A 26,656-nucleotide genomic window follows, 5' to 3' on the forward strand; every position below is an offset into this window, starting at 1 on the left:
CTTGTAGAAAAGAATTGCAACAGAAAAATTTCCAGCGAAACAAAAATTATCTATTTGTTCTGTTCACACTGCAGTATCAGCTCATCACTGGGAAAGTTTACATAGTTCTGGGTGGTAAACAATTAATCGTCATGGAAGATGATATGCAACAGTTATACTAAAGTAGAATGTCAAAGTGTTGCTTGTTCCAAAACACCAGAAGACCTGACACCAGAGAGGAAATCCTTCCCACCTGAATAAATTTGATGCAGCAGCATTTTCCCAGTGCCCGAGCTGCCAGGACAGTGATGGACAGCAGCAGCGGACACATGACGCAATACTATAAGCTGATTGTACAGCACTTATTTAGTCTCACTGGACACAAGAAATGTCACTCACTCCAGGTATGGAACTGGAGTTGTATATCATATTTTTTCAGCAACTGTTTTTGGTTACCTTTTATTTTATTAATGCTAAGCAGGTATCAGGAGTCCCAAACAAAACGTAGCTCCTGATACCTGTAGCTGTGAGAGGTTGAGGATGGTGGAAATCTTTAACCCTTCAGAGTGAGTTTTTTACCAAGTATCCTGCTGTCAACACACAGTCAAACAGAGACATCTGGACATTTAGGGAAGAAAAACTGATCACAGAATGGGCTGAGGGGCATTCATTCAAACATCAGTGAAGCTGCTGCATGGTAAACACATACATGACAACCGTTTAATGAGGAGTTCATGCTTTCACATTACCTTCATGATGTCGAGCCTCTCCTCATCACAGCGGACAAAGACACTGGACGAAGACGACAGAGGGAGAGATGTGGACAGGGTGACGGCCTCCTGGGCGAGGCGCCGTGATCTGGCCGCACTGTTGGTATCGCTGGCGTTTTTAACCTGCGACATGTAGTGGTAGTTGACCTTAAACATCAGCTTCCCTTCCTCGTCTTCTGAAACCATTTCAAACGTGTCTGTGTGGGGTAGAGGGTGGGAGACAGGTTAGAAGGTTCTGCATCACTTAGGCTTTAATTTCATCAAATTTCTGAAGAAATTATATTTGGAAAACTCAGGATTTTTTTTTTTCCACCTATGCTCTCTTTGAGTTTTCATAGTTCAGAGCGATGTCAGCAAGCTCAGGGCAGCCATGTTATTCAACAAGAGTTTTTTACAGCTTCTACTTAATTGGACTTTGCATTCAGGTCAAATCTATGACAGAGTATTAGGTCCATTCTATGATTTTTGAATTTTTTAATTAAAAAAATAACGTCATAATATTATAAGACTATAGTCAATGTAACAGAAGAATAAAGCTGCATGACAAAGTTGAAATAATGCAAGAAAACTGTTAGAATATTACCAGAATAAGGTATATTCAGAGAAAGAAGGAGGGAATTTTAAATTATTTCATCACAAAAATTTATATCAGAACCACTTTGGTATTGGATTTAGAGATCAGGAAATTTAACACAATAGAATCAAATTATAGTCAATAGCAGGACTTTGAAGCGATTGAGCAACATCTTGAGCATTTCAAAGAAAAACACATGGAGTCCGGTGGACACGTCAGATCTTGATGACTATTTCTATCCAAACTTTGTCCCATCACACAAACTACAATTTTCTCATAATTTAAAGATGTTCTTCTGGTAATATAGCATCTTTATCCTGGTAATACTATAACAATATCCTCACGATTAAACAAAAGTGACCCCATTACTCTGTCGTACAACTCACAGAAGGAGTGGCTGAAATAAAAGCCACTTTTTAAAAGCTTTTCTGATATGTGTAATTTATATTTTAGAAAACAAAGCGAGACAAAAAAAAGATTAAAATTGAATCTGGCATAAAGAAATGGGGAGTTTTTTTAAAGCCATATCGCCCATCTCTTGCACCATACCAGGCATAAAGTAGCAAGATGTATTAAAACCAAACCACAGAGGCAAAGATCAGAACTCACCAAACTGGAGCTTCTTCATAGCAGCAACGTATTTCTCTTCCAAGGAGCGGAGAACTGACAGCGGTTTGGGCCGACTCGACACCTTCTTTGACGACTCAACTAGTTTCCTCTCTTAAAAAGACAATGAGGATGAGAAATATTAAATACAATGCAACATAAATATCAAACATATATTTCTCACATGCAAACCATCATCCAACATCAATACCAACACAAAACATTTATTTCAATAGTGAGGCTAAATTTGAGAATTTCCTGGATGTTTTGAATTGGGATAAAAGTATCACCATTTATTGGACACTCATCAGGGTTTCCCTCAGTGCATTATAAGCCTGGCGGGCCACTAGGCTTTTCCTTGTGGCCCCACCAGGCTTCGCATTGTTAATTTTTCTTTTTTCTATTATTATTGCCTTTTTTAAAGACTTTGTAGTTGTTTAGGTATTAATCTTCCAATCTTCCAAAAATGCATAACTATAAAGTGACATTTTCAAGTTTCCTGTCAACTTTAAAGACGCAATGATTCATCATGTACTGGACATTTTATTGATGGGTCTGACTAATGACGAGGTCGAAGAATCTTCTTCCAACTCTATTACTGCACATCTGAAGCAAATCTCCACATGTCTATGTGGCCCTTTATTCAGATCAGTCTTTAGCTATACAAGGAGATGATTACATGGACTTTCTATGGGGCTAATGGCAGATTTCAGTCTCAGGACTCAAACAGAAGTCAAGAGTCTTCTGTTTGCTTTTAGACTTCCTTGGTGTGTTGTTGCATCACATAGGCAAGACAAAGTCAGGCCATCACAGAGAGAAACATTGAAATGTAAATCCAGAGACATTTAGCTCTGAAATGGAGTACCGAAGATTTTGTATGGAAAACATGTTTTATGTGTTAAAAGTCAAGCTTTAGAGAAAACTGAAAAGTGCTCGTTTATGTGTAAACACACCCTGATTGGCTTGCCGTAGGCTGGTAGTAGCTGCATGGACTATCTCAGCTGTTCTCTGGATGTCTGGCACCAGCAGGGTCAGACCCTCAGGTTCTGGGTCCGAGCCATCTGGTTTCACCACACCTTTGCTTTTATCCTTCTTTGACCTGGAATACACAAAACACACTCATGTTGGTCTCACTGTGGGTCTTCTTCATCAGATTGATTCATGGATTTACAACAAACAATGTTGTTCTGAGGCCACTGGAATGAAGGCACAACCCATTTTTAGCTGCTGTCAAGACCTGTGCCTGGATTCTCCAAATGGAAGCCAAACATTTGAGCACAATTCTGTTCCAGAAACAAAGTGTGCAACTGTGTGTCTGCTGAGCATGAAATAACATTTTAATTGAAACAAAGTGATAAAAATGATGTTGAGCTGGCATTATGCATCATGTCTTACCTGAGGCGATTTGTATACGTGTCCACACATGTCTTCATTTTGGCCAGCAGCATGCCTACAGAAGTCTGTCCCTCAGAATGATCTTCATCTTCCTCCTCCTCCTCTTGGCCAGGATCCCCAGACAGAGGAAGCAGGAGTGGGACCAACGCTGTGTAGGTGGAAATGGCCCTTAGCAGCTCCAGTAGTGCTCTGTACAGTGGAACATGGCGAGCCATATCCAGAACTGCAGAGAGAAGGACCAAAAAAATATAATGGGGATGAAATGGTTACCATAGCAGAGGAATAGGGAAAAAACAGGGATGAAACAGTTACCATGGCAGAGGAAGGCAGAAGAACAGGGATCAAACAGTTAACAGTTTTCTCACAGAGGAAGGGGCTTATAGCCAACACTGGTAGATTACAGTGCTGAAAAGCTTGCAACTAGAATGGAGAAAGCCATTTTAATAATATTTCAAACCTAGTTGAGGCTTTTTCAGAGAAAAAGTTCATTTTCACTTTTTTACTACCATAAATCTTCCTGCAGTCAGTGAAATGGGATTCCCATTAGAACTGCATTGAGCTGCTGTGCTGTTGAACAGGATGAGTTTCTGATCGTCTGGCTCAGGGGTCTGCAGCTTTTATGCACAGAGCCATTTTTACCTCTGTCCAACTAAATACAACCCTGTACAGCCTCTAGTGTTACCTGACCATTTTAAAAAAGAATTATGTATTGTTTTTTAGGGACGCCTGAAGAACTTTGTCGTAGTTTTTTAAGAACCACCATTTTATTCCTTTTTAAAAGCTACGTTCATACTGCAAGCTGAAGTGACCTAATTCAGATTTTTTTTGCTGTGGTCGTTCACACTTCCAAATGTACAACCTGTATGTGTTTCTCCAGTGTGAATGGCAAACGACCTGAAAGTGTAGAGGGCGCAGTAACGTCACACATAGAGCGCATGCTCAGTCTTTTGCCAACCACCATAAAAAACCAGAAGTTCTCAGTGTTTGCGGAAGTAAACAAGGATGCTAATGGTGGAGGATAGCTTACGATTTTGAAGTTGTCAAACCGGAGCCGATAGAACACCGGCACATTAACAACTTAATCCTCATTATAGTCGGACATGCTTGTTGTTTTTCTTCCCGCTTGCATGCATCAGAATGCAGACTAGGGACATTTGTTGAGTATCAATGATGTTCAGGTCGGATGAATGCGACCTGGACGTTGGGTCCTATTTGAAGAGATCGGATATTTATCATATATCCAAATGGCCTGGGTCGCATTTAAAAAAAAAAAAAAAATCCGACCTGTGCCGTTCAGACTGTCGTGAAAAGATCAGATACAGGTCACATTACGGCAAAAAAAATGGAATTGGGCCACTTCAGGCTGCAGTGTGAACACAGTTTTAGACAAAAAAAAAGACAGAAAAATTTGATGTTTGCAAAAAGAAATTTGATACATTCTCTTCTAAAAACAAAAGCACATTGTCTCCAACCTAATGAGAAGGAAAACATCTAAAAATTATTTATGGTGTCATTCGTTAAAGAAATTAAATGTCATTATTCCATTAAAAATAAACTAAAACTTCCATTTGTTATATCTACATTTAAAATAATAGCAGTTGCTTCTCTGTCAGTTTGAGCCAGATTTATTAAGAACCATTGTCGAAGGTCTAAAGGGACGGTTCCACTACCATAGAGCATCAAGTCTTACATATAGCTATATGGTGGGGATGGGAATTTATTGCATCACTTATACTTTTTATTTAAAATAAATTACGATAGGAACTTTGATTTATCATAACGATGATGAACGCCTGTTAATGATGCAAGTTCATACCCCTGGTTCAGCCACTGCTGTGCTTTCTTCATGTCTTAGGCTAACCAACCCAGTGAGAAAACAGGGTTGGTGCCAACATACCCCAGACCACACAGAAAAACATTTTCACCGCGAGTCAAAAACAACAAGCTCTTTACCAACCAGAATGAGTGTGGGGAGCGGCATGCTGTGTGTATGTGTGCTGATATCTTAAGGGAAGGAAGGCAGTGAGCGTGCAGGTCGCACTGCACTGAGTGGGTGGCTTATATTGTGACTCAAGCTCCCGGCTGGACAGTGTCAGGTCTTTGTGACCCTTGCAGGGCACAGAAACAGATGAGAGTCAGACTGTGACATGTCTCCGCCAACACACTCTGCTTCAGCGGACACTGGAAAGAGTGTGCATCAAGGCAGGAGCATGCGAAAGGAGAAAAAGTAGCCTGAAGCGCTTTGCTATTATCAGAAATATTCAGACGGTTACATTTAACCGATTTGTTTTTTTCCAGGTCAAGTTCCTAAAATGATCTGCTGCTGCATTAAAAACAATATGCAAAATACACACTAGCTGAGAAATACTCAAGTTACATTAACACTAAAATATAGCAGCTTGACTGCTTTAGAAATCTTGTGTGATGAAAATCTGTGTATCTCGTATATTTTTGTCTTAAGCTTTCTTCATAGAAAAACAACCTGAAAAAGTTTTCATTTTAATAAACAATTTTCTAAGTGCAGAGAAACTGTTCCAGAAATCAAAGTGAGGCATGGAGTATTTATGTCAAGAAGCCCCCAGACATCAGAATTCAACAGAATGAGTCCAGTCCACCACTTGTTTTCCTCAAGGTTTTCATCGTCCTCCACATTCATCCGTCCTTCCCCTCCCATCCCTCTGATCTCCAGGTCTACCTCACTGATCATAGCTGATGGTGGGCTTGGTGGAATCCTGAATGGAACGTTAGGCAGTGGGGCTGGATTCACTTCATTTTGCCTTTTTGCAGCTGCCTATTGTTTTGGTGGAAGCTATGAGTGTGTGTGCATGTACCATGTATTTCATGCCACGGTGAACAAGTTTCCTGACAGCCTGGTCCCCACAAGGGGAAATGCTGTTTAGGAGTTAGGGGTTAGGGTTAAGGACTAAGATGTGAATTGAATTTTGGTTAGGATTAGGCATATAATGGTTAGGGTTAAGATGTAGAAATGAATGGAAGTCAGTGGAAAGTCCCCACAAAGATAGCGTGTTAAGCATGTGTGTACGAGCGTGTGTGCATGTCATCCCCCATAGCAATGGGAGAGGAGGAGACGACTGTAAGCTTGAGCAAATCCCCCCCCTCCCTCCTTCCTTCTCGTCCTCATGCTCCTTTTCATTCCTCTCCACAACCATCAGGACCGTCCTCCTTTCCTTCCCTCCACTCTGCTTGGTTATGCAATGCACCGTCGTCCCCGGTGCCTAACTGCTGGAGACCTAGCGGAAGGCTGCCGTCTCTGGTGATTCCTTCCAGCACATCTACTGAGACAAGAGACTCAGGCTGCGCTCGCTTCTCTGCAAATTTAGATCTTGGATTTTCCTCTCTCCTCTGGAATATTCCTCAGCAGACTCAATCCGTGGACCTGCCTGTTCTCCCCTGTGCTGGCTGCCAGCGACATGCCACCAGCTCACCCGACAGACACGATGCAAAGCGCTGGCACGGGGCTTCACATTCCAATGACACCCCCAGAAATGAAGGCAGCAGCAGCAGCATCAAGCTGAGTATGTGCGGGTTTATGGAGACCCTGTGGAAGAAGGCAGCGGGTTTCTGTGGCAGAGTTTAGGCAGAGTGAGGTAGCCGAACTCAGAAGACTGAGCAGACAAAGAAAGATGAGCAGAGTGTGTGAGGGGCTGAGATGGAGTAGGTGAGACCCCTGCTGCCAGAGTCTCAGCCTGCTGACTGGAACTCCACAGAGACTAGTGAGGGTGAAGGAGCAGAGAGGAAGGTGGGGGGCGAAAGGGTTTTGCAGCTGGTGCTGAGGAACATGGGAATTTGCCGTGGATCCGTTTCTGTTTCTGCCTCCTTTCCCCCGTCACCGAGGTGGTGACAACACACCCAGTCTCTCCCTGTTTACCCCTCTGTCGCTGCCTGGAGCAGCTTCACACACATTTCTTCTCTGAGGTCCCAAACAGCATTCCGGATGATGCTTTGTACGTAAAACGCCTTAAGGTAAGCTGCTTTCCCAGTTATCTGAATTGATTTTCAAGGACAGCAGGAAAGTTGTGCCAAAAATGATAAGGAGGCAATAAATATAACAAAGAAAAATTAATCCTGAGCAGTTCTTTGGCTCACACAAAAAATGACAATGCAGTAGAACCATTACCAGAATGACAGGAAATTAATGTGCAACAGAAAGTTTCAAGATTTGTTGAGAACAGCCATCTTTGATCAAGTGGAGGATGTTAATCAGTAACAGCCAGCTGCGCAGGCTTCTAATTCGGCATGGGGGAACCCCACTGAGAGAGCGTTAAAGCTTTCAATCTGAAGGTTGGTCATAGCATCATTTAACTCAGGACCTTCATGGAATGAATTTTTCACAAATGAGATCACCGATGTTGATTCCTTCTCTGATCCCTTATGTTTTTTTTGCATCCAGAGCGACTCTCCAGATCCAGCCATTTGTCCCCCAGCTTAGTGTGTAACTTTAGCATAGCCGTGATGACTTCTTTCATGGTCTGGATCCTGTCTTCCCAATACACCCTTCCATCTCGTCCATTCTGGTATTCGCCTTTACAATTTCTTCTATTGTTGTCTCTAATTGTTCTTTATTTTCTTGATCAAATCCTTTTAGTTCTCTCAGAATCAGTTCCAAGTCTGTCATTTCTTGACACAGTGCCCCGTTTGTTAGCTTGAACCTGTTAGATGCGTCCCTGTTCGTCACCCATTGGACTTCAATCGGTGTTTAATGCTCAAGGCGGTAATATAATTTTCATCCTCTTTTTAACGCTTTATCAGAGTAGGTTTGCTTGGTTTATATGGGGAATTTTTCTCGTTACTCTGGTTCAACCATGAACTTTCTCATTATGTGGCCATCTTGATGGTGGTCCAAGCAGGAAGTCACCGCTTTAAAGCTTTCATCCCAGAGTCTGTGCTGACATTAAATTCCAGTTGTTCCAGATCAGAAACACCAGGATTCAGAATATAACTTCGGCCTTTCTCTGTGTCAAACTAAGCAGTGCTGTTCTGTGTCTAACATGGCCTCCATAAATTTCTCTTATCCCAGGTCAGGTGAGCTACAGGACCATGGGCACCACCGTCATCACGCTGGACGATGTGCGGGCGCTGGAGGCCAAAGAGGAGCAGGAGGAGTCCATCTTGGCCATGCTGGGCATCGTTGGCACTTTCCTTAACCTCTTTGTGATAGTTTTCGTTTACATTTACACCACAGTGTGAGAGGATGGAATCCCATGACTGGATAACACTGATCAATGATGAGACGTTAGGAAAAACTGCAGCCTGACATGAACACCTATCCCAGATCAAGATGGAGGAAACGACAGAAAGTGGCTGAAGATGACAAAGAGGAAGCCATATCGCCACACCATATGTTTGAGCTGGAGAGATAACGAAGGGCTCAAAGCGAATGCGAGACGAGTCACGTGAGGAAAGGGAGTCCACCCGAAACAAACGCTTTCTGGCTACCGGCATCTGGGACTGTTGGACCAATGAGGATGACTCTGAACTCGATTTAATTCTACAGTCGTCCTCCTCCACAGCGCAGAGTGAAACCTGGAGGAGTGATTGGTCAGGCCCACTCTACCAGCACCGCTCCTCACTTCCTGAACTCCCCGCACCCACGCTTGCACACACACACACACACACACAATACACATGGCATTCAGGAAAACTCCTGCTACAGCTCTACATCCTGAAGAAGATTGATTTCTAAAATATAATAAAATAAACTACTATTCTTGGGTTAAAACAAAAAAACATTTCCAAGATTTAAAAGTTCACACATGGAGCTATTTTTGTAAATGGACATCTTTACAGAGGGTAAGAATTTAGGGGAAAGATAAGATTGTGATAAAAAAAAGTAACTTATGTATTAAAATACGAGCAAACTTATTTTGCTCGTATTTTTGTTCATATTCATAAAAGATGAAGGATGTGTCCAGAAACCCTTACAGAAAATAGGTTTTTTTTCCTTCTACTTTTGAAGAGTCAGTTTCTGTAACTTTTTCTCCATTTTACCAATGCTGTTTTTATGACTACCTGAATAAAGTCTACATGTACAGATCAATGATGCAGTTTACTAAATAAACCGCAACCATTGCTGTGATGGCTGGCCTAAGCTTTGCTGGTAACAGAGAAAGGTGGGTGAGCAGTGGGCAGTTCACTTCTGACCTGGTTAGGTTTGATGGACATTGGCTGAATTTTGAGGGAAACATTCATTCAACCAGGTAAACTATTGAGAACAAGTCCTTACTTCTTGAAATAAAAGGAAACAAGGGATGGACTGACAGTTGGAACACTATAAACAACATTGTGCACATTTTAGAGAAATTAAGATGTAACCTATGATTTTAAAAACTATGGTAATGACTTCTCGTGCCTTTATTCATTTAGCAAAATGAATCCCCAACTCAAGCTCAAAGGATGAATTGGTATAAATGAAAGTAAATCCACAGGAATAGTGTGTGTGTATGGCGTGAACAGGTGCTGCTGGAGTCCAGCAGCACCTCCTGACCTCCCGAGGGGGTCGGGAGGTCATGTCTGGTATTTGTCAAGGAATTTATCTTCTTGTTTACATACATTTAGTGTCAGAGGTAACTGTCTTTTAAACTGTGTGACTTGGGTAACACCTTTTGGGCTCCATTCCAGAAACCTCTGATAGGTTAATTGGAGTCACACCTATGGACGTATTTGAAGGCCACACCTGAAAAACACTGCTCACATTTTGAAACAAAGCAAAGGACAAACAAATAAAATAAAATCAGGGAAAAAATGTGCTCCCGTCATCTGTTCCAACAATTATATGCAAGTACAGTCAATATCAAATGTGTGAATCAAGCCCAGAAGGACAGAAGACCCTGTGAAGATGATGCTGAAGCAGCTTAGAGTCCTGTACTGAGATGAACTGTTAAGTCCAACAGCAGCAGACTAAACAGATCCCAGTTTGCAAACAGACTCAACCTGCAGTCAGACTACAGAAGCTCAGCTTTAGACTGTCACCAGGCTCATCTCCACAGAAATTAAGTCAGCACATGACAGACAGGTAGAGCTGCGCACTGTGCTCCAGTCCGCCATGAGGCGGGGACTGGACAAGGCAAAGGAAAGAAACGAGGGATTACCAGAGCATGTGCTACATATACAGCACCACATCAATAAGCTTCAACTTCACAGCATTTACCATACCGCTAATCTGTCTTTCACCTGGATAAACAGCCCATATTCTACACAACAGCAGCAGTTAAAAAGCTATTCCCCGAATGAAACAATTACTAAGAACACAATCAAATTCTCATTTAATTCACAAATAAAAATTTGTTTTTATTATGCTCTGCTCTGTTTACACAAATTTCTGCATCACTAATGTAGAAATTGAAAGAATCACAAAAGGAAAAACATAAAATCAGCCCATTTCTATTCAAAACATACCAGAATGTAGACAGCGAGATTCCCCTGTCAGTGATACTGCAACTCCAACCCAGAGTTGGGTTCTAAAGCCACAGAGCATCAAAGGACAAATGCTAACAGATCTTCATCCCAAATATAATCAGTCTTAGAAGAACCATCTGAAAATTAGCCCTTAAGAGTAAGACGTCTCAAACCATTGTCCTTTTACCAGATATACAATTAAAGACGAATAAAAGACCTATTTCAATTATCACACTTTGATGAATTTGAAATGTAATTCGTTTAGCAAAAAAACGGTAATGCTGATGTTCTGGTCTGGCTGTAACCACAACCATTTCTGAAATGTGGGGTAGAAAGAAGAACTTGATCGCATGGGCATCCCTCCCCCACCCCGTTGTCTATCCAAGTGCTTATTTGGAGAGACATGGCGCCTACCTGAGTCGTTGCGTAAGTAGGAGGACATGGCAGGGATGAGGCAGGACTGGCTCAGCAGCTCCTGCAGCACTGGCGGCAGAGCTGAGCTGTTCTGGACTCTGCTGTCTGCAGAGGCATCGGCGCCATGGCTGCTGGAGCCCGCCGGGTTGATGTAGCTGGCCAGAACCTGGTGGACCCAACACAACAAGCATTCCATTTAGCTTCAAAACAGCCCCTTAGCTAACATCTTACATGTGTCGTTTATAACTTTTTTTTTTTTTTTTCAACACAGGGTTTCCCCCAGGGTATTATAAGCCTGGTGGGCCTCCAGGCTTTACTTGCTCACCCACCAGGATTTGCATTGCATTTATTTTCAATAGGGTTTTTGATACACCAGTAACAACAGCTGTGTTTCCATTGACCATATAATTGAGCAATTTCACATTTTGAAAATAATTTAATGGAAACATGTCAATTTAGAAAAAAATTCTTGTTTTACAATAAGTTTTGGGTGTGTATTTGGGTGTAAGACATAAATGCAGCCTGAGCTGCTGAATGTGAGAGCATCCCTAAACCACCTTGCACACTTTTACACAGATAGCCTACAGACCCAACAAGGAAGCTCTTCCTGTACCAACAGCCCATGCAAGACAATAATCCTCACAGTATTGCTAAAATAAAAATCTAAAAAACACAGATGAGCAGAGGGAAGTTGATGTTTACCTGGAGCAGACAGGTGACATGTTCCTCCTCTAACCTCTGCTTGGTAAGGGCCTGCTCCACATCCCAGCCTGAAGCTGTAGAGCCGGTACCAAAACCAGTTCCTTTAGCCCAGTACAGCTGCTGCTCCTCACTAGTCCCACCACTGTGACAACTGGACATCTGCGGCTGGAAACACACAGACACACACACGCACACAGAGAATTAAACTATACAAACAGGTGGAGGATTTATTTATATTCCATGTCCATTAACCAAGTTTCCTCCTATTTAACACTATTTGTTCCACACTTTTGTGCAAAGTTGTATAATTTCAAGGCTGACTTAGTCTTGTTTTGTCTCCTATTGATCACTGAACCTGTTGGCTTTATATTAATCCAGGCAGAACAACATTATTGTCCCCAATCCAAATCCTGTTCAGTAATGTTCTGCTGGGCAACCCGAACTTGTTCAGTTCATTTATTCACTCTTGCAGTCCCTGCTTCAGTCAAGCAAATCTGAACTACAGGTCCTTCTCAAAAAATTAGCATATTGTGATGAAGTTCATTATTTTCCATAATGTAATGATTAAACTGTCAGATATTTTAGATTCATTGCACACCAACTGAAATATTTCAGGTCTTTTATTGTTTTAATACTGATGATTTTGGCATACAGCTCATGAAAACCCAAAATTCCTATCTCAAAAAATTAGCATATCATGAAAAGGTTCTCTGAACGAGCAGTTAACCTAATCATCTGAATCAACGAAGTAACTCTAAACACCTGTAAAAGATTCCTGAGGCTTTTAAAAACTCCCAGCTTGGTTCATTACTCAAAACCGCAATCATGGGTAAGACTGCTGACCTGACTGCTGTCCAGAAGGCCATCATTGACACCCTCAAGCAAGAGGGTAAGACACAGAAAGACATTTCTGAACGAATAGGCTGTTCCCAGAGTGCTGTATCAAGGCACCTCAGTGGAAAGTCTGTGGGAAGGAAAAAGTGTGGCAGAAAACGCTGCACAATGAGAAGAGGTGACCGGACCCTGAGGAAGATTGTGGAGAAGGGCCGATTCCAGACCTTGGGGTGGACTGAGTCTGGAGTACAAACACCCAGAGCCACCGTGCACAGGCATGTGCAGGAAATGGGCTACAGGTGCCGCATTCCCCAGGTGAAGCCACTTTTGAACCAGAAACAGCGGCAGAAGCCTCTGACCTGGGCTACAGAGAAGCAGCACTGGACTGTTGCTCAGTGGTCCAAAGTACTTTTTTCGGATGAAAGCAAATTTTGCATGTCATTCGGAAATCACGGTGCCAGAGTCTGGAGGAAGACTGGGGAGAAGGAAATGCCAAAAGGCCAGAAATCCAGTGTCAAGTACCCACAGTCAGTGATGGTCTGGGTGCCACTGCCATGTCAGCTGCTGCTGTTGGTCCACTGTGTTTTATCAAGGGCAGGGTCAATGCAGCAGCTATCAGGAGGTTTTGGAGCACTTCATGCTTCCATCTGCTGAAAAGCTTTATGGATATGAAGATTTCATTCTTCAGCACAACCTGGCACCTGCTCACAGTGCCAAAACCACTGGTATTACTAACCATGGTGTTACTGTGCCCAATTGACTTGCCAACTCTCCTGGCCTGAACCCCATAGAGAATCTGTGGGATATTGTGAAGAGAAAGTTGAGAGACGCAAGACCCAAAACTCTGGATGAGCTTAAGGCTGCCATCGAAGCATCCTGGGCTCCATAACACCTCAGCAGTGCCACAGGCTGATTGCCTCCATGCCACGCCGCCTTGAAGGCTGCAAAAGGATTCCTGACCAAGTATTGAGTGCATAACTGAACATAATTATTTGAAGGTTGACATTTTTGATATAAAAACACTTTTCTTTTATTGGTCAGATGAAATATTCTAATTTTTTGAGATAGGAATTCTGGGTTTTCATGAGCTGTATGCCAAAATCATCAATATTAAAATATTAAAAGACCTGAAATATTTCAGTTGGTGTGCAATGAATCTAAAATATATGACAGTTTAATTTTTATCATTACATTATGGAAAATAATTAACTTCATCACATTATGCTAATTTTTTTAGAAGGACCTGTATATACCTTTAATACAGCTTGCTGTGGTTAATTGAAACATTGTTTCTCTAAGCTAGATAAGCATTTATTATGATTATCAGTTTTTCAAGAAATACTCCAAACATAAAGGGCTAATTTAGTAAGAAATTAACCACACAAATAGACTCATGTAAAATAAAAAGTGGTTGCTCTCCACTAAAAGTTCATCACCCACTTTTAGTACAAGTGAGCAGGTGTTAATATCACCACTCATTTATACCTAAGCAAAGATGTAAACAGGGTATTGAGCCACATCTAACAACTGAAATATCAGAGACGGTGAGATTCTGGGAAACTTGCCTATGAAGCTTAGCAACATCTATTCACTAAGACCTCATACAATGATTAAATGCAGCTCATACAGAGCTGAACTTAATAGGTGTGGGGCTCAGTGGGGCCTACCTCAGAGACGTTGCTGCTGGCGTTGGGGTTTCGAGGGGCATGGTGGCTCAGAGCTGACAAACAGGCCAGGATTAGGTGAATGGCGCCGATCTCTAAAGCCATGCGGCGCAGCAGTACTCCATCATCAGTGGTCAAAGGTGTGCTGCTGAACAACGCCCGAAGAACATGGAATGGCAGGGTGGGCAACACGTTGGCAGAGGGGGATTGCAGGATGTGACCTAAGAGAAGATCAGAGCAAAAACTTCTGTCAAAAAAGTTGACCAGAGTTTTACTCAGAGACAGCTTTAGGCGATGAGTGAAGGCGTTGGGTGTCTGCATGGCAGCTCGACTCTGCAGCAGGAAAATGTTTTCAGACTTACTGCCCTCTCCGTCGTCTGTGACGCCCAGCACCAGACGCAGCAGACACTGTGCGTGCTTTCTCTCCTTCAGCAACACCTCGGCGTACCCCGGCAGGCGCAGGAACAGGCCGAATGCTGCCAGCGAGTGGGCCGGAATGGGCGACATGGACTGCACCGAGGAGGAAGATGAGGAGGAGGAGGACTGGGACTGCTGCTTGTTCACAGGCGGCGGTTCTGCAGCAGCAGACTCGGGGGCTTCGTACACCAGCTCGCCTGACTGCTCGATGGTCACCCATTCAAACTGGTCGCTGTCTTTAGATTTCTCCTGGCTGGATGCTGGGATCAGCGGGGCGCTGACCTGAGAGGAGGACCCAGCAGAGCAGAAACTGAGCAGCGGTTTCAGCACATGACTCATCACTGCATGTGGACTAATGCAGAGTCAATGGATTTACTGCACAAAGGAGCCATTATCTTTGATTTCACAGACCAATTTTCTACAACTTCTTAGAAGAACTTCAGCTAAGATGAACACCGATGGGTATCTTTTTGTCAGACTTTAACTCACCTGCTGAATAACATCGGGGTAGAGCATGGGCAGTCGCTCTGCAATCAAGGCCAGCCCCCCCATGCCAGCAAAGACCTGCAGCGGTGACTGGATGGGGTTGGTCTCCAGCAGGGACTCGTCAGTTGCAGCATCCAGACATTCTTCATTGGCCATCATTGGTTCATCCTCAGGACAGCTGTTGAGCATGTCGCAGTGGTCCACTGCAGCAAGACAACACAGAGGTCATCTTCACAAAACCCCTGCAACCTATCCATGTATTCTACCTCGCACGTCTACTACTAGTCAGAAAATGATTTATAGAAGTTTTATATTTCATCTTAAAACAAGGCTGAAGAGTAGAGAGGTTTAGGAGTTGCTGACATATTAGAAAAAAACCACGTGATGCAAATATTGTCAAGTATTTAATGTTGTTTGTTGATGCGGTTTGTTTTGTTGTTACCAAGCCACCAGGTGAGGTGAACTTTCAAAATAAAAGTAAAACAACCCCAAGAGATCATGTAGTGGTAATATCCACAGTGTGGATTGTGTTGAGTCTGTTTTTAGAAATCTATATGGAGAAGAGCGTCGCTGCAGATTCTCCACTGCTGATACTGTCAAAACATTGATATTAAAGATTAATCTGACCTTGTATGGCCACATGAGTCTGCAAAACCCCATCTAAATATAAGCACACGTGGAGTAGCCACATCTGTTCTGGATGCCAGCGAGTCTAGCCCTGTTACAATCTGTCCCCACCAAACGTCCTTCAGTCTCTTCAATTAAATGAGACGTAAATGTTGCACGGAAGCAAGGAATACAAATATCCAACTATCACAGGACTACAGGGGCATGTAGTCTGGCTAGCAGAGGAATATGGAGACTTCTTTCTGGAACATAACTAAATCAGCATGAATTGCTATTGCAACTTACAAAAAACATTATTAGTTACAAAAGTAACTAAAACCATCCAATGTAGTTGCTGTATGATTTGGTCCAAAAACAGATCAGCGAAAAAGCAGAGAACAGATTTTCAGGAAACTAGCTTCACCTGCTATTGTTTTCATGTCTTTACATCACCCTGCTGGTGGAACTAGAGACCGGCAGGGTGAAACAAACCACATGGATTTAATCATTATTTACTAACATGCATTGACTGATTTTTCAGAATAGATTGCTCTGAATCGAACTTAGGTCACATTACTGCAAAAATTGTAAATGGGAGGACAGAGGTTCTCCAGTACCTTTTTCAGTGCGAAGCCTCTTGAAGGAATCAGTCTTAGAAAGGCCAGGGTCAGAGATGACCTTGGAGCCCAGCTTGACGGTCAGGTTGATGGACTGGTATCCCTGTGGCAGCTTACGGTCATACAGGAGAGTCAGCAGCTGAGCCAGGGTCATCTCAGGGGGGAGGGGCTGACCTGAAAGCAACGACACCAGAGATATCAGAGATGAGCTCTGACTGTGTTCAGGCCAACCGTCAGCAGGTGCCTGCAGTACCTGGAAGAAGCTTGTGGTAAAGATGGAAGACGGGCACGCTGATGGTTTTGGCTGAAGGGTCCACACCAGACGAAGAGGTCAGCTTGTCGCTCACAATGCGACCCCGTCTTGACGGAGGTCGTGGAGGAGTCAGAAGAGCTCGTTTGGACTGGGATTTTAAACCTAATGAGAGGGATGGACACCCTGGATGAATTTAGTGACAGAAACACAGACTGATAACTATTTCAAAGTAGATACAGCCTTTTCTTTATTTAAGGAATGCACCAAAGTACCTGACGCTACAACAACACTGTAGTTGTCCTGGAAGCCGTTGTCTGCCTTCATCTTCTCCTTCTCCTCATGATTCTTCTTCTCCTTGTCCTCCTTCTGCTCACTGATCAGCTTTGCTGTAATGCTGGGAGTGTCTGAATTGATGGAGAGAGAAAAAAGAAAGGAATGTTTTGTCTCCTAGACTCTTCTACAATTCAGCAGCAGCAGTGGTGTATCAGGTTTCCCATCAAGTCCTTCAGGGTGTCAAGAGGTGAAGCATTAATCATGCACCCAGCTCACTAAAAGCTAACAGGTCATATTGCAGCAGAGGTGACCTTGCCGTCTACAGAGCATCCACTCAGCGTCGGAACTATTGTCTAGGAAGCAGTAGGTTGAATAATTAAAGTTGGATTCCTTAGAGGTGAAAGGTGAAAGTTTTCTGCAACGGTAGACAGCAACCGAAATTTATTGTTTTACGTCAAATGAAAATGACCAGAAAGCTTAGATTAAAGTGGAAATTAGGCCTGTCACGATAACAAATTTTGCTGGACGATTGTCTAAAAAATTATTGCGATAAACGATAATATTGTTTCAAGACCTTTTGACATTGATTTAATGGAAATGACTAATAATGCATGCTATTTCCTGCCATAGATAGATACACTTTATTTTCAAAAGAACACATAACACTGGAACTGATGAACTAAATCAGTTCCAGTGTTAATTGATTCTCAGTCTCCATTAACAAAAAACCTACTTGAATAAAAACTAAACAACATAAAGCCAAAGTGGAAATAAATACTGCATTCAACCAAAAGAGTGCAGATTATGAAGTCTGTATACTATATTGCCCTTCAGTAATCACTAGATTTAAATAGAGAAGATGGGCACATCCGACTACCTAATGTAGTTCATACTACACGATTTTTTGCCCCTATTTTCCCTTTATGACGATCTTAGATCGTTGACCGATCTAAGATTGGTGATTTTGTAACGATCATCCTGTAGTGTGATTTAGATTGTCCTGGCCGCTCCGATCTAAATCAGGGGTTTTCCTTATTGGGAGCTTTAACACTGAATGTGACAAGTAGCCAATCAGAAAGCCCTTCTCCTCCGTGCTGAGGGGAAATTACGGAAGGGAATCCCAAACAGCTGACACGGCACAACCCGAAGTCCAGCGCACATCGGAGATGATATGTGGAAACAACATTAATGTTTATTCAACATTTCGTGCAAAGAATATAGAAATGACAAGGGGAAGAGTTGGAGCCAAATTGCTACCGCAGTTGATAAACCTGGTAATTTTTCAGCTGTTCTTCGTTAACGTGACATAAATAGGTTACAATGATTTTCATTCAGTCAGGACTTTACGCTGACTCTAGCCACATGCACCACAGGTAGATTCTAGTAAAGCATTGATTAATGCCTGATTTTAAGATTAGTTAACTGGACTTGTAGCCATTATTTTGTGCCCATGTGGCTGGACACCACACGGCACGACGAACCCGATCGAACCGTTATACCTAGGATTTCTGTCGGCTATTATGTGGTCTCTCAGGGTTTGAACATGGGCCGACAGTCGGCCGACAACTCGTGTCGTGTGCGCTGGACATTACACAAAGGAAATGAGGAAGGGTCAGTGCAGAGCACCGGAGTTGAGCTTGTTTTCATTCAGTGTCATCAACATAAGGAAAAAAGGCAGAAAGAGACGATAAAGCCGATAATTAAAATGAGGTCGATAATTTATCGTGTGATTAATTGATTTATCGTTTATCGCGACAGGCCTAGTGGAAATATGATGTGACCTGATAGACATTTTAAACACCATGGCAACATCTGAAATACTCTGCATAAATAAACCAGCTCCCAATTATGGGATAGGAACAATGTAGAAAGAAAACAGATGATTTTCTGAGCTAAAGGGAAATTATTTTAGCTCTCTTGGACCAGGTTCGGTTCCCTCTTTTCTTTTCCAAAGCTTATTATTTAAAAGGATCCATGAGTAGTTGTAACAATACACTTTATTTGAGAAATGTTTATTTTAGATGTAAAAACAATACAGTAATAATACTGTAGGTTGTTTAGGTTTTATAAATTTTAATAAAATATTGTCACACGAACGTCGCAATGTATTTCACACTGCAATGCATTCTGGGTAAATGACATAATGGGTCCAACTGCGCTAGATCCGTCCAGCCAAAACAGCGATGAGTAACGTCACTAAGCTTTTTTAATTTAAACTGGAGTGCATTGAAATCAAGTGGAATTGAGGAATCACAAGAGGTAATGAAGATGAGGAGGACCAAATGGAGGAAGAGGACAGGGTTGGCTGTAGGAGCTGGTGGTTTGCTTCTGGTGCCATCTTCAGCTTCAACAATGAATGACACTTACCTATAGTCAAACAGTGTGATCCGGTAAGTATTTGTATAGCTCTGTGTCCAGTCCTGTCTTCATTTGAGCATCTGTTAGCTTTTAAAAGTGCTGTCTGATGTTTCTGTGTCCAGTGCTGTCTGATGTTTCTCAAAGCGTTTTCCGCTCCGGCGGCAGCAGGGTTTAGGCTCTTTCTGGATAAAAATTGTCGGCACGGCATTTATTTTTAGCTAGTAACAATTACCTGTTAGAGCCTTTGTCAGTTTTGCTCGTACAAATGACTCAGTTTTCTGTAGAGAAATGTTGAGAGCACAAATGTAGATCATTCGGAAGTTGTGTTCCACTGCTCTCTTCTTTTTTTTGTGTGGGAAGCGATCCACATTCACCTCATAGTTTTTTTTAAATTATTATTATAACCAACAGGGACATAATGAGGCATTATTTAAAATTGTACCAGTCAAATGGAATATGATAAACAACAACTCAGGTAAAGTTGCTTTCCTGTGCTTACTTTGTAGATTTTAGTACAGAATGGATCAAAACACGTCACCAACCTATTGGGTGAAAATATATCAAAAGATGAACATTTTTTGAAGTAATTATGAGTTTTGACATATCACAAACAGTAATTTTTTTGTTAACAGGAAAATTACATGTTTAGGTCAACATGGTCAACTAATCTTGGATCCCTTTAATATCCTGAACAGATATGGACCGACAGACACAGAACAGTTTGATGACATTGACGTTAGCATTAAGATCACATACCAGACACCCGGTCGAGGACCTCAGCTAGTGTAGTAGAGATTGGCAGATGAAGGGTGCGGTATTTGTGGCCTGCTCCATACATGGGATGCTGGATCATGTGGCTGGTGGCGTTGATGCGACCTTTATATAACTGAGGAAAAAAGAACATAATGTTTTAGAAATGCTCTCTTTAAGAAGACATGCTGAGAGGCTTCATCCATATCATGGTTTCATCTGCAGCTGCACTGCGACAGACTGGCGACCTGTCCAGGGTGTACCCTGCCTCTCGCCCGGAACGTTAGCTGGAGATAGGCACCAGCACCCCTCCCGACCCCAATAAGGGACAAGGGTGTAAAGAAAATGGATGGATGGATGGATGGATGTGCAGCTGCAGAAACTATGGAATTTAAGTTGGACATTTTCAGCATTTATCAAACACTGCCCTCTTGTGTTTACAACTGAACACAGGATCAATCAGCGTATCTGAAACAAGGAGAAATGTTGTTCGTCCAGAACAACATGAAAGGTAAAATTCAACAGCTTTCAACTTTACAGCAAATTAGCAGATGTTACAGCAGATTATTATTTAGTTTAATTAGGAATGTAAGATTATCATCTAATTAAAGGGGCAGTACTATGCATATTTTTCAGGCAAATACTGTCGTTTATAGCACAATCAATTAACTACGTTACTTTCAGTTGTTATAAAAATGTTATATATATCAAATATGACCTAGAAGAACTTTGACCTCAAATTTGGGCTTGTCTTTTAAAAAAAACTCCTTTTCTGAAACTCCCTCTTCAGAAAGTCATCACATCGCTCCTCTATTAACCTTTTCACAGCAGATTCACTGTTCCGTCAGATGTTTGCTAATTGTTGCTAGTCTGAAGGAACTGAGTGGGAGAGTCATGGGGGAGGACATCTATGAGGGGGGAGCTCTGAAGCTTGGAAACTGCAGTTCTGAGGAGGAGCTGCACCTCAACGGAGGCGGTAGGTCCAACCATGCGTTTTGGAAAGCTGAATGGTTTCTACGGGAGATTAAAAGTTTTCTCAAACATGCATGAAAGAGTCAGAGCAACACTCCAGGTATGTTTTTAATAAGGGAAAAACATTATAACATGATGTAAAGCTAAAAAAAAAAAAAAAGAGTCAATTTTACATAATACTGCTCCTCTAAAGGTTCCCTGGACAACAGAAAGCGGTTACTGAGCGGACAGCAGGAAGCGATTACTTACCGGACAGGGGGACTGCAGGAAGACTGTGACTTTCTCATCCTCCAGCATGAGCTGCAGGAAAAGTCTTCGGATGAAGCCTGAGATATTTCTGGAGATGGGAACGTTGCCTCGTTGGGGAGCCGACTGGAAGAGTTCACACAGCACCTGCAGCCAGCAAACACACTCTTAGAATACACTGAGGGAAATTGTCTGAGGATGAGGTCAAGACAGTGTGATGCTGATACAGACCTGTGCCATGAGCCGCTGGTTGCTAGGGTGACAGGAGATGCACTGAAGGAAAAAAGCCACGGTTGCGTTCTCTAAAGCCGTTCTCTGCTGTGTGGTAAGACCCCCCCCCTGGCTGGATGACAGCTGGGAGAAGTGAGACCCTGTTTGCGGCGAGTGGACTGGAGGTGGACCTGCAGCGGATCCGGTGGCCAGTGGCTGACAGCCAGCATTGGAAGCAGCACTGGGACCAGCACTGGAAGCAGCACCGGAACCAGCGCTGGCGCTGGAGTGGCAGAGCAGGAAGAGCAGCGCCGTCCACAGAGGGTAGACCTCAGGCCCACCGAGCCAGTCCTTCATGGCGTGACTGTTGCCCACCTCCGTGAGGAAGCGCAGCACCGGAGCAGCCAGTTCAGCGGCCAGGACCGTCCTGCCGTGCTGGGACGGCGAGGGCAACGGCGAGTGGTAGTGGTGGTGGTGGCGCCTGTCAACCTGAGCGGCAGGCAGAGGGAGGTCGGCGCTGACCAGGAGTCCCACGCAGAACTGCACCAGGCTGCGCACCAGCAGCGAGGGCAGGCCCGAGTCCAGCAGCTGCTGGATGGCTCCTGGGGACTGGGAAGCGGCTGCCAGGGTGGTCAACTGGGACTCGGAAAGGTTGACTGGTGGTCTGGCATGTTTCGAGTCATCTGTCAGTCCGCTGGTGCTGGCGTTAGCGTCGTGCTGCTTTTTCCCGTCGTCCGTCATGGCAAGTCGCTGCTGCTGGGCGTGGGAGTGGCTGGCTGTCGGCACGGAGACGATCTTCATCCAGGACATGAGCAGGGTGAAATAGCTGGGGTGAATATGACACATGGAGCACAGCAGGCTGTCTACAGCCTTCTTCAGCACGATGTTGCATGACAGAGACATGGACCAGTTGAACAGGAGCCTGGAGGACAGAATAGAGAACAGCGTCAGCCATGACGATTCTAAACTAGAACAGTGTGTGATCCAGCTGTCAGAAGAGCAGAACTGACTCAAAGAGTTCTCTGTTGAGCAGCCCAGGAAGGTCGTAGTCAACAGGCAGCTCAAAGCTGTGCCACAAGATGGCCGCCACGCAGTGGAGGTGGGAAGGAGACGGCATGAGGAGGCCGTACTCTCTGGAGGAGGAGGTGGAGCCCGCAGAAGCGTAACCTGCCGGAGGACTCATTTTATGACCTGCCACTCTGGACGAGTCATACACCCAGTGGAGCAGAGCCTGGATCCTGGAAGACACAAAAAACATCCAATCATGTTCACCCACAAGTTCATGCACCACAGAGAGAAACACCAGGATGTTTCTATCATTTCAGGTCTCTCTGAAGGATGTTCTCAAAGACCATTTCTCCTCCGGGAGAGAGAAACTAACGGGACAGAAAAGTGATGCTAGAAGTGGTCTGTACCTGTCTTTGGTTCCAGAGTCCTGCGTGGTTCCCAGCTGGTACAGAATGTCAATGGTGGAGTCAGAGGAAAGGCCGTTCAGGCGTCCAAACAGCAGAGGACTGTTTAGATCTGTTCAAGACAAACACACAACGCAAACACACACAGAAAGGTTACACCCACAATGTACTAATTAAACACAGAGATTACCCAGACTTCACTGGGCTATCTCTAGGTTTAGCAGGTTGTCGAGTTTTTGAAAAGTAACAATAATGTTGGCAGTGGAGTGCAGAAACCAGGAAGATGGGAGGGAAAACCTACTGGTTCCACAGTGGACCAAAAACATGTCACATCATCAATCAATGTAGGTAGAGTAGCTCCACCATGTGATGAAGGCACAGCCATGGCAGCAAACTCTGATGTAATTGTGGCCTTTCTAATATGAGAAATCTAGCATGTTGAGTGCTCCAAACGAGAGAATTGAATAAGAAACCCACAGGAGTAAACACAACTGAATCCAGTTGGAAGTTGCCTGAAGACAGAGTGAGGCTTATGAAGAAACATTTCTGCTTCTGAACAGAAATAGAATAAAAAAAGAAAAGAAAAAAGCTCACTGAGGCAAGGATAGAGAACCAGCAGCATCGTCACTGAGGAAAACAGGAGCTGGTTATGATTATTTACACCATGTGAATATTTAGTCAGTGAATATATCAATTTAGCGGTTGTGTGGACTCACTTGCAGGGTCTGTGCCAGAGGCAGCACAGTTCCTCAGCAGAATGTCTATGAGTTTGAGTCCGATTCTCGTGGACTGCAGTCCTATTTTGACCAGCACTGCCTCGATGTTGGGGGAGTGCATGCCGCAGTAGGGAGACATGAGCAGGGCAGCACAGGTCTGCAGCAGGTTGGCTGTGGGTGCTGCAGCACTGGCCATCATGGCCTCCAGGTCCCCAACATGAGTCAGGCAGTGATGGAGCAGGCGGAGCCACCCAATGCTGAGGAGGCAGAGAGGGAATGTCTCAACTACGGATGCGCCGATCCTCTTTTTTCACACCAATACTAAGCTTTAGTATCAGCCAATACCAATCCAATACAGAACATTAGTGCTGAATTGACTTAAAGTGTTTCTTTTTTTAAATGCAGACATAAATGTACTGAATTACAAATTTATTTCATAACTCTGCACCAGAGCAGCACACTTAAATACACCAATAGATTCACAAGCTAGGTCAAACATGTAAAAATAACACAACTTTAATTTGTTCAGTCAGTGTGATTAGGAGTCTAACAGCCAATGTAAAACAAATAGTAAAGCAGTGGTGCCGGCATCCTGCACGTGTCAGTTCTCTCCCTGGTGGTAGTAACAACCTTTTCAGCTTGTCAATGTTCTTCTTAGGCCTTTAATGAGCCATCATCGGATCCAGGTACGTTAAACCAGGGAGAGAACTAAAACATGCACGATGCCAGCCCTCGAGGACCAACTTTGGGCACCACTGTAGTAAAGAAACTGATGAAAACAATAGGTTGACTATCTTGGTCTAACATGTAAATATAAACAACGACAAACCTGCTTTGAAATGGTTCAAAAGTTTAATTAGGAATTTTAAATGTAATAACTAAAGTGCAACATCGCTCAGAGCACAATGCATAGAATTAAGACTAAATAGATCTGGCCTTGACAGACTGAGCACATTGTCACGAAACACAATACTTAAATTTTTTCAATATCGGGACTAATACAGATATTAATATCGGATCGGTGCATCTCTACTCTCAACATCGGCTGCTTTACACCCAGACAGACTTATTGAGGCAGCAGTGTGTACCTGGTTTTAGAGACCTGGTCCTCAGAGGGTAGAAAGGGGTTGTTGACCGTAGCAGAGGAGGTATTGCCGAACGCCGTCAGTCCCAGCAGTTTGATCTGAGACAGGCCCAGGGTGCTGGCGTCCCGCGGCCGGTGGAGCCTCAGGCACACGGCAGATGCCACTTCGGCCTTCACCAGCTGGATTTTTATGTAGGTGAGGCCGCTGGTGAGGACCGGTGTAGAAAGAGGCAACATGTTGACCCCGTCTGCACTGATCTCCACGGAGACGGAGGACGGGCAGGCTGAATGGTGAACGGAGGGAAAGGGAACAATAACCACAAGTTTTTATTCCAGTGACAGGGAAAAACATGTACCGATTCAATGTATACAAGGTGCAATATACATCGAGTTATTATTATTATTATTATTAGCAGGTTTTCTGTGGGAAACCCTGTATTATTATTATGATTAGTAGTTATGGTTGTTGACTGGAGTCCAACTCACTGGCCAGAGAAGCTAGATGAGGCTGGATGTGGACCTCCTTGAGCAGCACAGCAGCAGGAAGGTGGATGGTGAGGTCACACCACGCCTCCTCTGGCAGGAAGATGTAGGACCAGGCAGCTGAGCGTGCCCGGCGGTGGGGGGGCGTGGCCTGAAGGAGAACCTCTGCTGGTTGTGCAGTGGGGCTGCTGGATGTGATGGTGCCTAGTGACGGATAAACACAATCAGAGGCTTGTTAGCTATAACCTGTAAGGTGTAGAACCTGTTGTCTGCCTGATGTGGAAAACAGTCAGATAAAATGTACCTAAGGGAGCGAAGTTGTGGAGTCCCTCAGCGTTGTCTGGCTCTGACGTCATCACCCTGGCCTTAAGGTTACCGTCGGCGGTTTTCCCAGGCCCAGAGTCCAAGAACTTCATGATGGTGGACACCATACTGCGTGCTGTGTTCACAATGGCTCTGGTGCTTGTCACCATGTTGTTACAGATCAACTGCACACCTCCTGAAGAGTGAGAAGAAACTTGGTTATCACTAGGGTTGTCAGCGTTAATGCATATCACTAATCTGAAAATTTTTGTGTCAATTCATCTGTTTTGACCTAAAAGTGTCTCCTACAGAGTTACCCAGTTCACAGCAGCGTGTTACGGAAGCGACACACAGGAAGTGACTGACAGCAGCGAGAAACGTTTTCAGCGACAGAAGACAGCAAAAAAAGTTTAAAGTTTTCAACCTTTTTGTGTTTCGTCTTTAGCCTACCTGTACACATCTACGTCTACAAGTTCAAAATTTCATATGCATGAATTACACTGGTTACTCAGCTGGATGAGGACAAGAGGCTGTTGCCTCATCGCACAAGTTCCACAGGAACTTAACGGAGAGATACATTTTTAAATTAACAACAGAAACAAAATGAATTCCTCTGAATCTTTCTGAATGTAAAAAAACCTGAAAACAAAGAATCTTCAGACATGTTTGGCTTGAGACAATAAAACTTTTTTGAAAATGTGCATACAGTGGCGGTTTTTGATATTGGGCTATATGGGCAGTTGCCCAGATTGGCATCAAAAATGGGCGTGGCATCAAAAAACTAGAAAATAAAATCTAACTCATCTGTCAGTTTTCCCCTGAACAAGTTTTCTACTTCATGTATGTATGTTTTTCCTTCAGTTGCTGATAAATACTGGGAGACTACATTACCTGGTAGCTACTTTAAAAAAATAAAAATAAAAAATCTGCCAATTGCTTGCATTTAATTGGCTGGAGAGCGGCAGGGGTTATTTGCACAGCTGCATGGATATTTATATTTCAAGCTTACAAGGATCCTGATTAATCACACGGCCAGAGTGTGATTAATCTCATTAACTTTTTTTAATCAGTTGTCGGCACTATTTTTAACATTTATGGACCCCCAAAATAAAATGA

At 43.4% G+C, this 26,656-nt stretch overlaps 1 protein-coding gene and 1 long non-coding RNA gene across 4 annotated transcripts in view; one reads left to right on the plus strand and one right to left on the minus strand.

Moving 5' to 3' along the window:
• The window catches only part of birc6 (baculoviral IAP repeat containing 6), a 76,357-nt gene that overhangs the window by 10,599 nt on the left and 39,102 nt on the right, over window positions 1-26,656 (minus strand). For all 3 annotated transcript variants that reach the window (XM_081616382.1, XM_081616383.1, XM_081616381.1), the window contains exons 48-68: window positions 25,542-25,736; window positions 25,241-25,441; window positions 24,759-25,038; window positions 23,671-23,927; window positions 22,958-23,066; window positions 22,553-22,780; window positions 21,564-22,464; window positions 21,336-21,479; window positions 20,121-20,250; window positions 17,006-17,137; window positions 16,734-16,895; window positions 16,481-16,654; window positions 15,261-15,460; window positions 14,717-15,053; window positions 14,358-14,575; window positions 11,857-12,021; window positions 11,155-11,320; window positions 3,325-3,547; window positions 2,883-3,028; window positions 1,933-2,043; window positions 729-946 (exon numbers count right to left, since the gene is read on the minus strand). In XM_081616382.1, the coding sequence (XP_081472508.1) occupies window positions 729-946; window positions 1,933-2,043; window positions 2,883-3,028; window positions 3,325-3,547; window positions 11,155-11,320; window positions 11,857-12,021; window positions 14,358-14,575; window positions 14,717-15,053; window positions 15,261-15,460; window positions 16,481-16,654; window positions 16,734-16,895; window positions 17,006-17,137; window positions 20,121-20,250; window positions 21,336-21,479; window positions 21,564-22,464; window positions 22,553-22,780; window positions 22,958-23,066; window positions 23,671-23,927; window positions 24,759-25,038; window positions 25,241-25,441; window positions 25,542-25,736 (4,697 nt within the window). The remainder of the gene's footprint in view (window positions 1-728; window positions 947-1,932; window positions 2,044-2,882; window positions 3,029-3,324; window positions 3,548-11,154; window positions 11,321-11,856; window positions 12,022-14,357; window positions 14,576-14,716; window positions 15,054-15,260; window positions 15,461-16,480; window positions 16,655-16,733; window positions 16,896-17,005; window positions 17,138-20,120; window positions 20,251-21,335; window positions 21,480-21,563; window positions 22,465-22,552; window positions 22,781-22,957; window positions 23,067-23,670; window positions 23,928-24,758; window positions 25,039-25,240; window positions 25,442-25,541; window positions 25,737-26,656) is intronic.
• Window positions 6,264-9,382, plus strand: LOC108166965 (uncharacterized). The gene is made up of 2 exons (XR_001777362.2): window positions 6,264-7,308; window positions 8,363-9,382. It is a non-coding gene; the product is annotated as an uncharacterized LOC108166965 (long non-coding RNA).

This window comes from Poecilia reticulata, chromosome 15 (assembly GCF_904066995.2).
Source record: "Poecilia reticulata chromosome 15, P_reticulata-male-v2, whole genome shotgun sequence".
Lineage (NCBI taxonomy): Eukaryota > Metazoa > Chordata > Actinopteri > Cyprinodontiformes > Poeciliidae > Poecilia > Poecilia reticulata.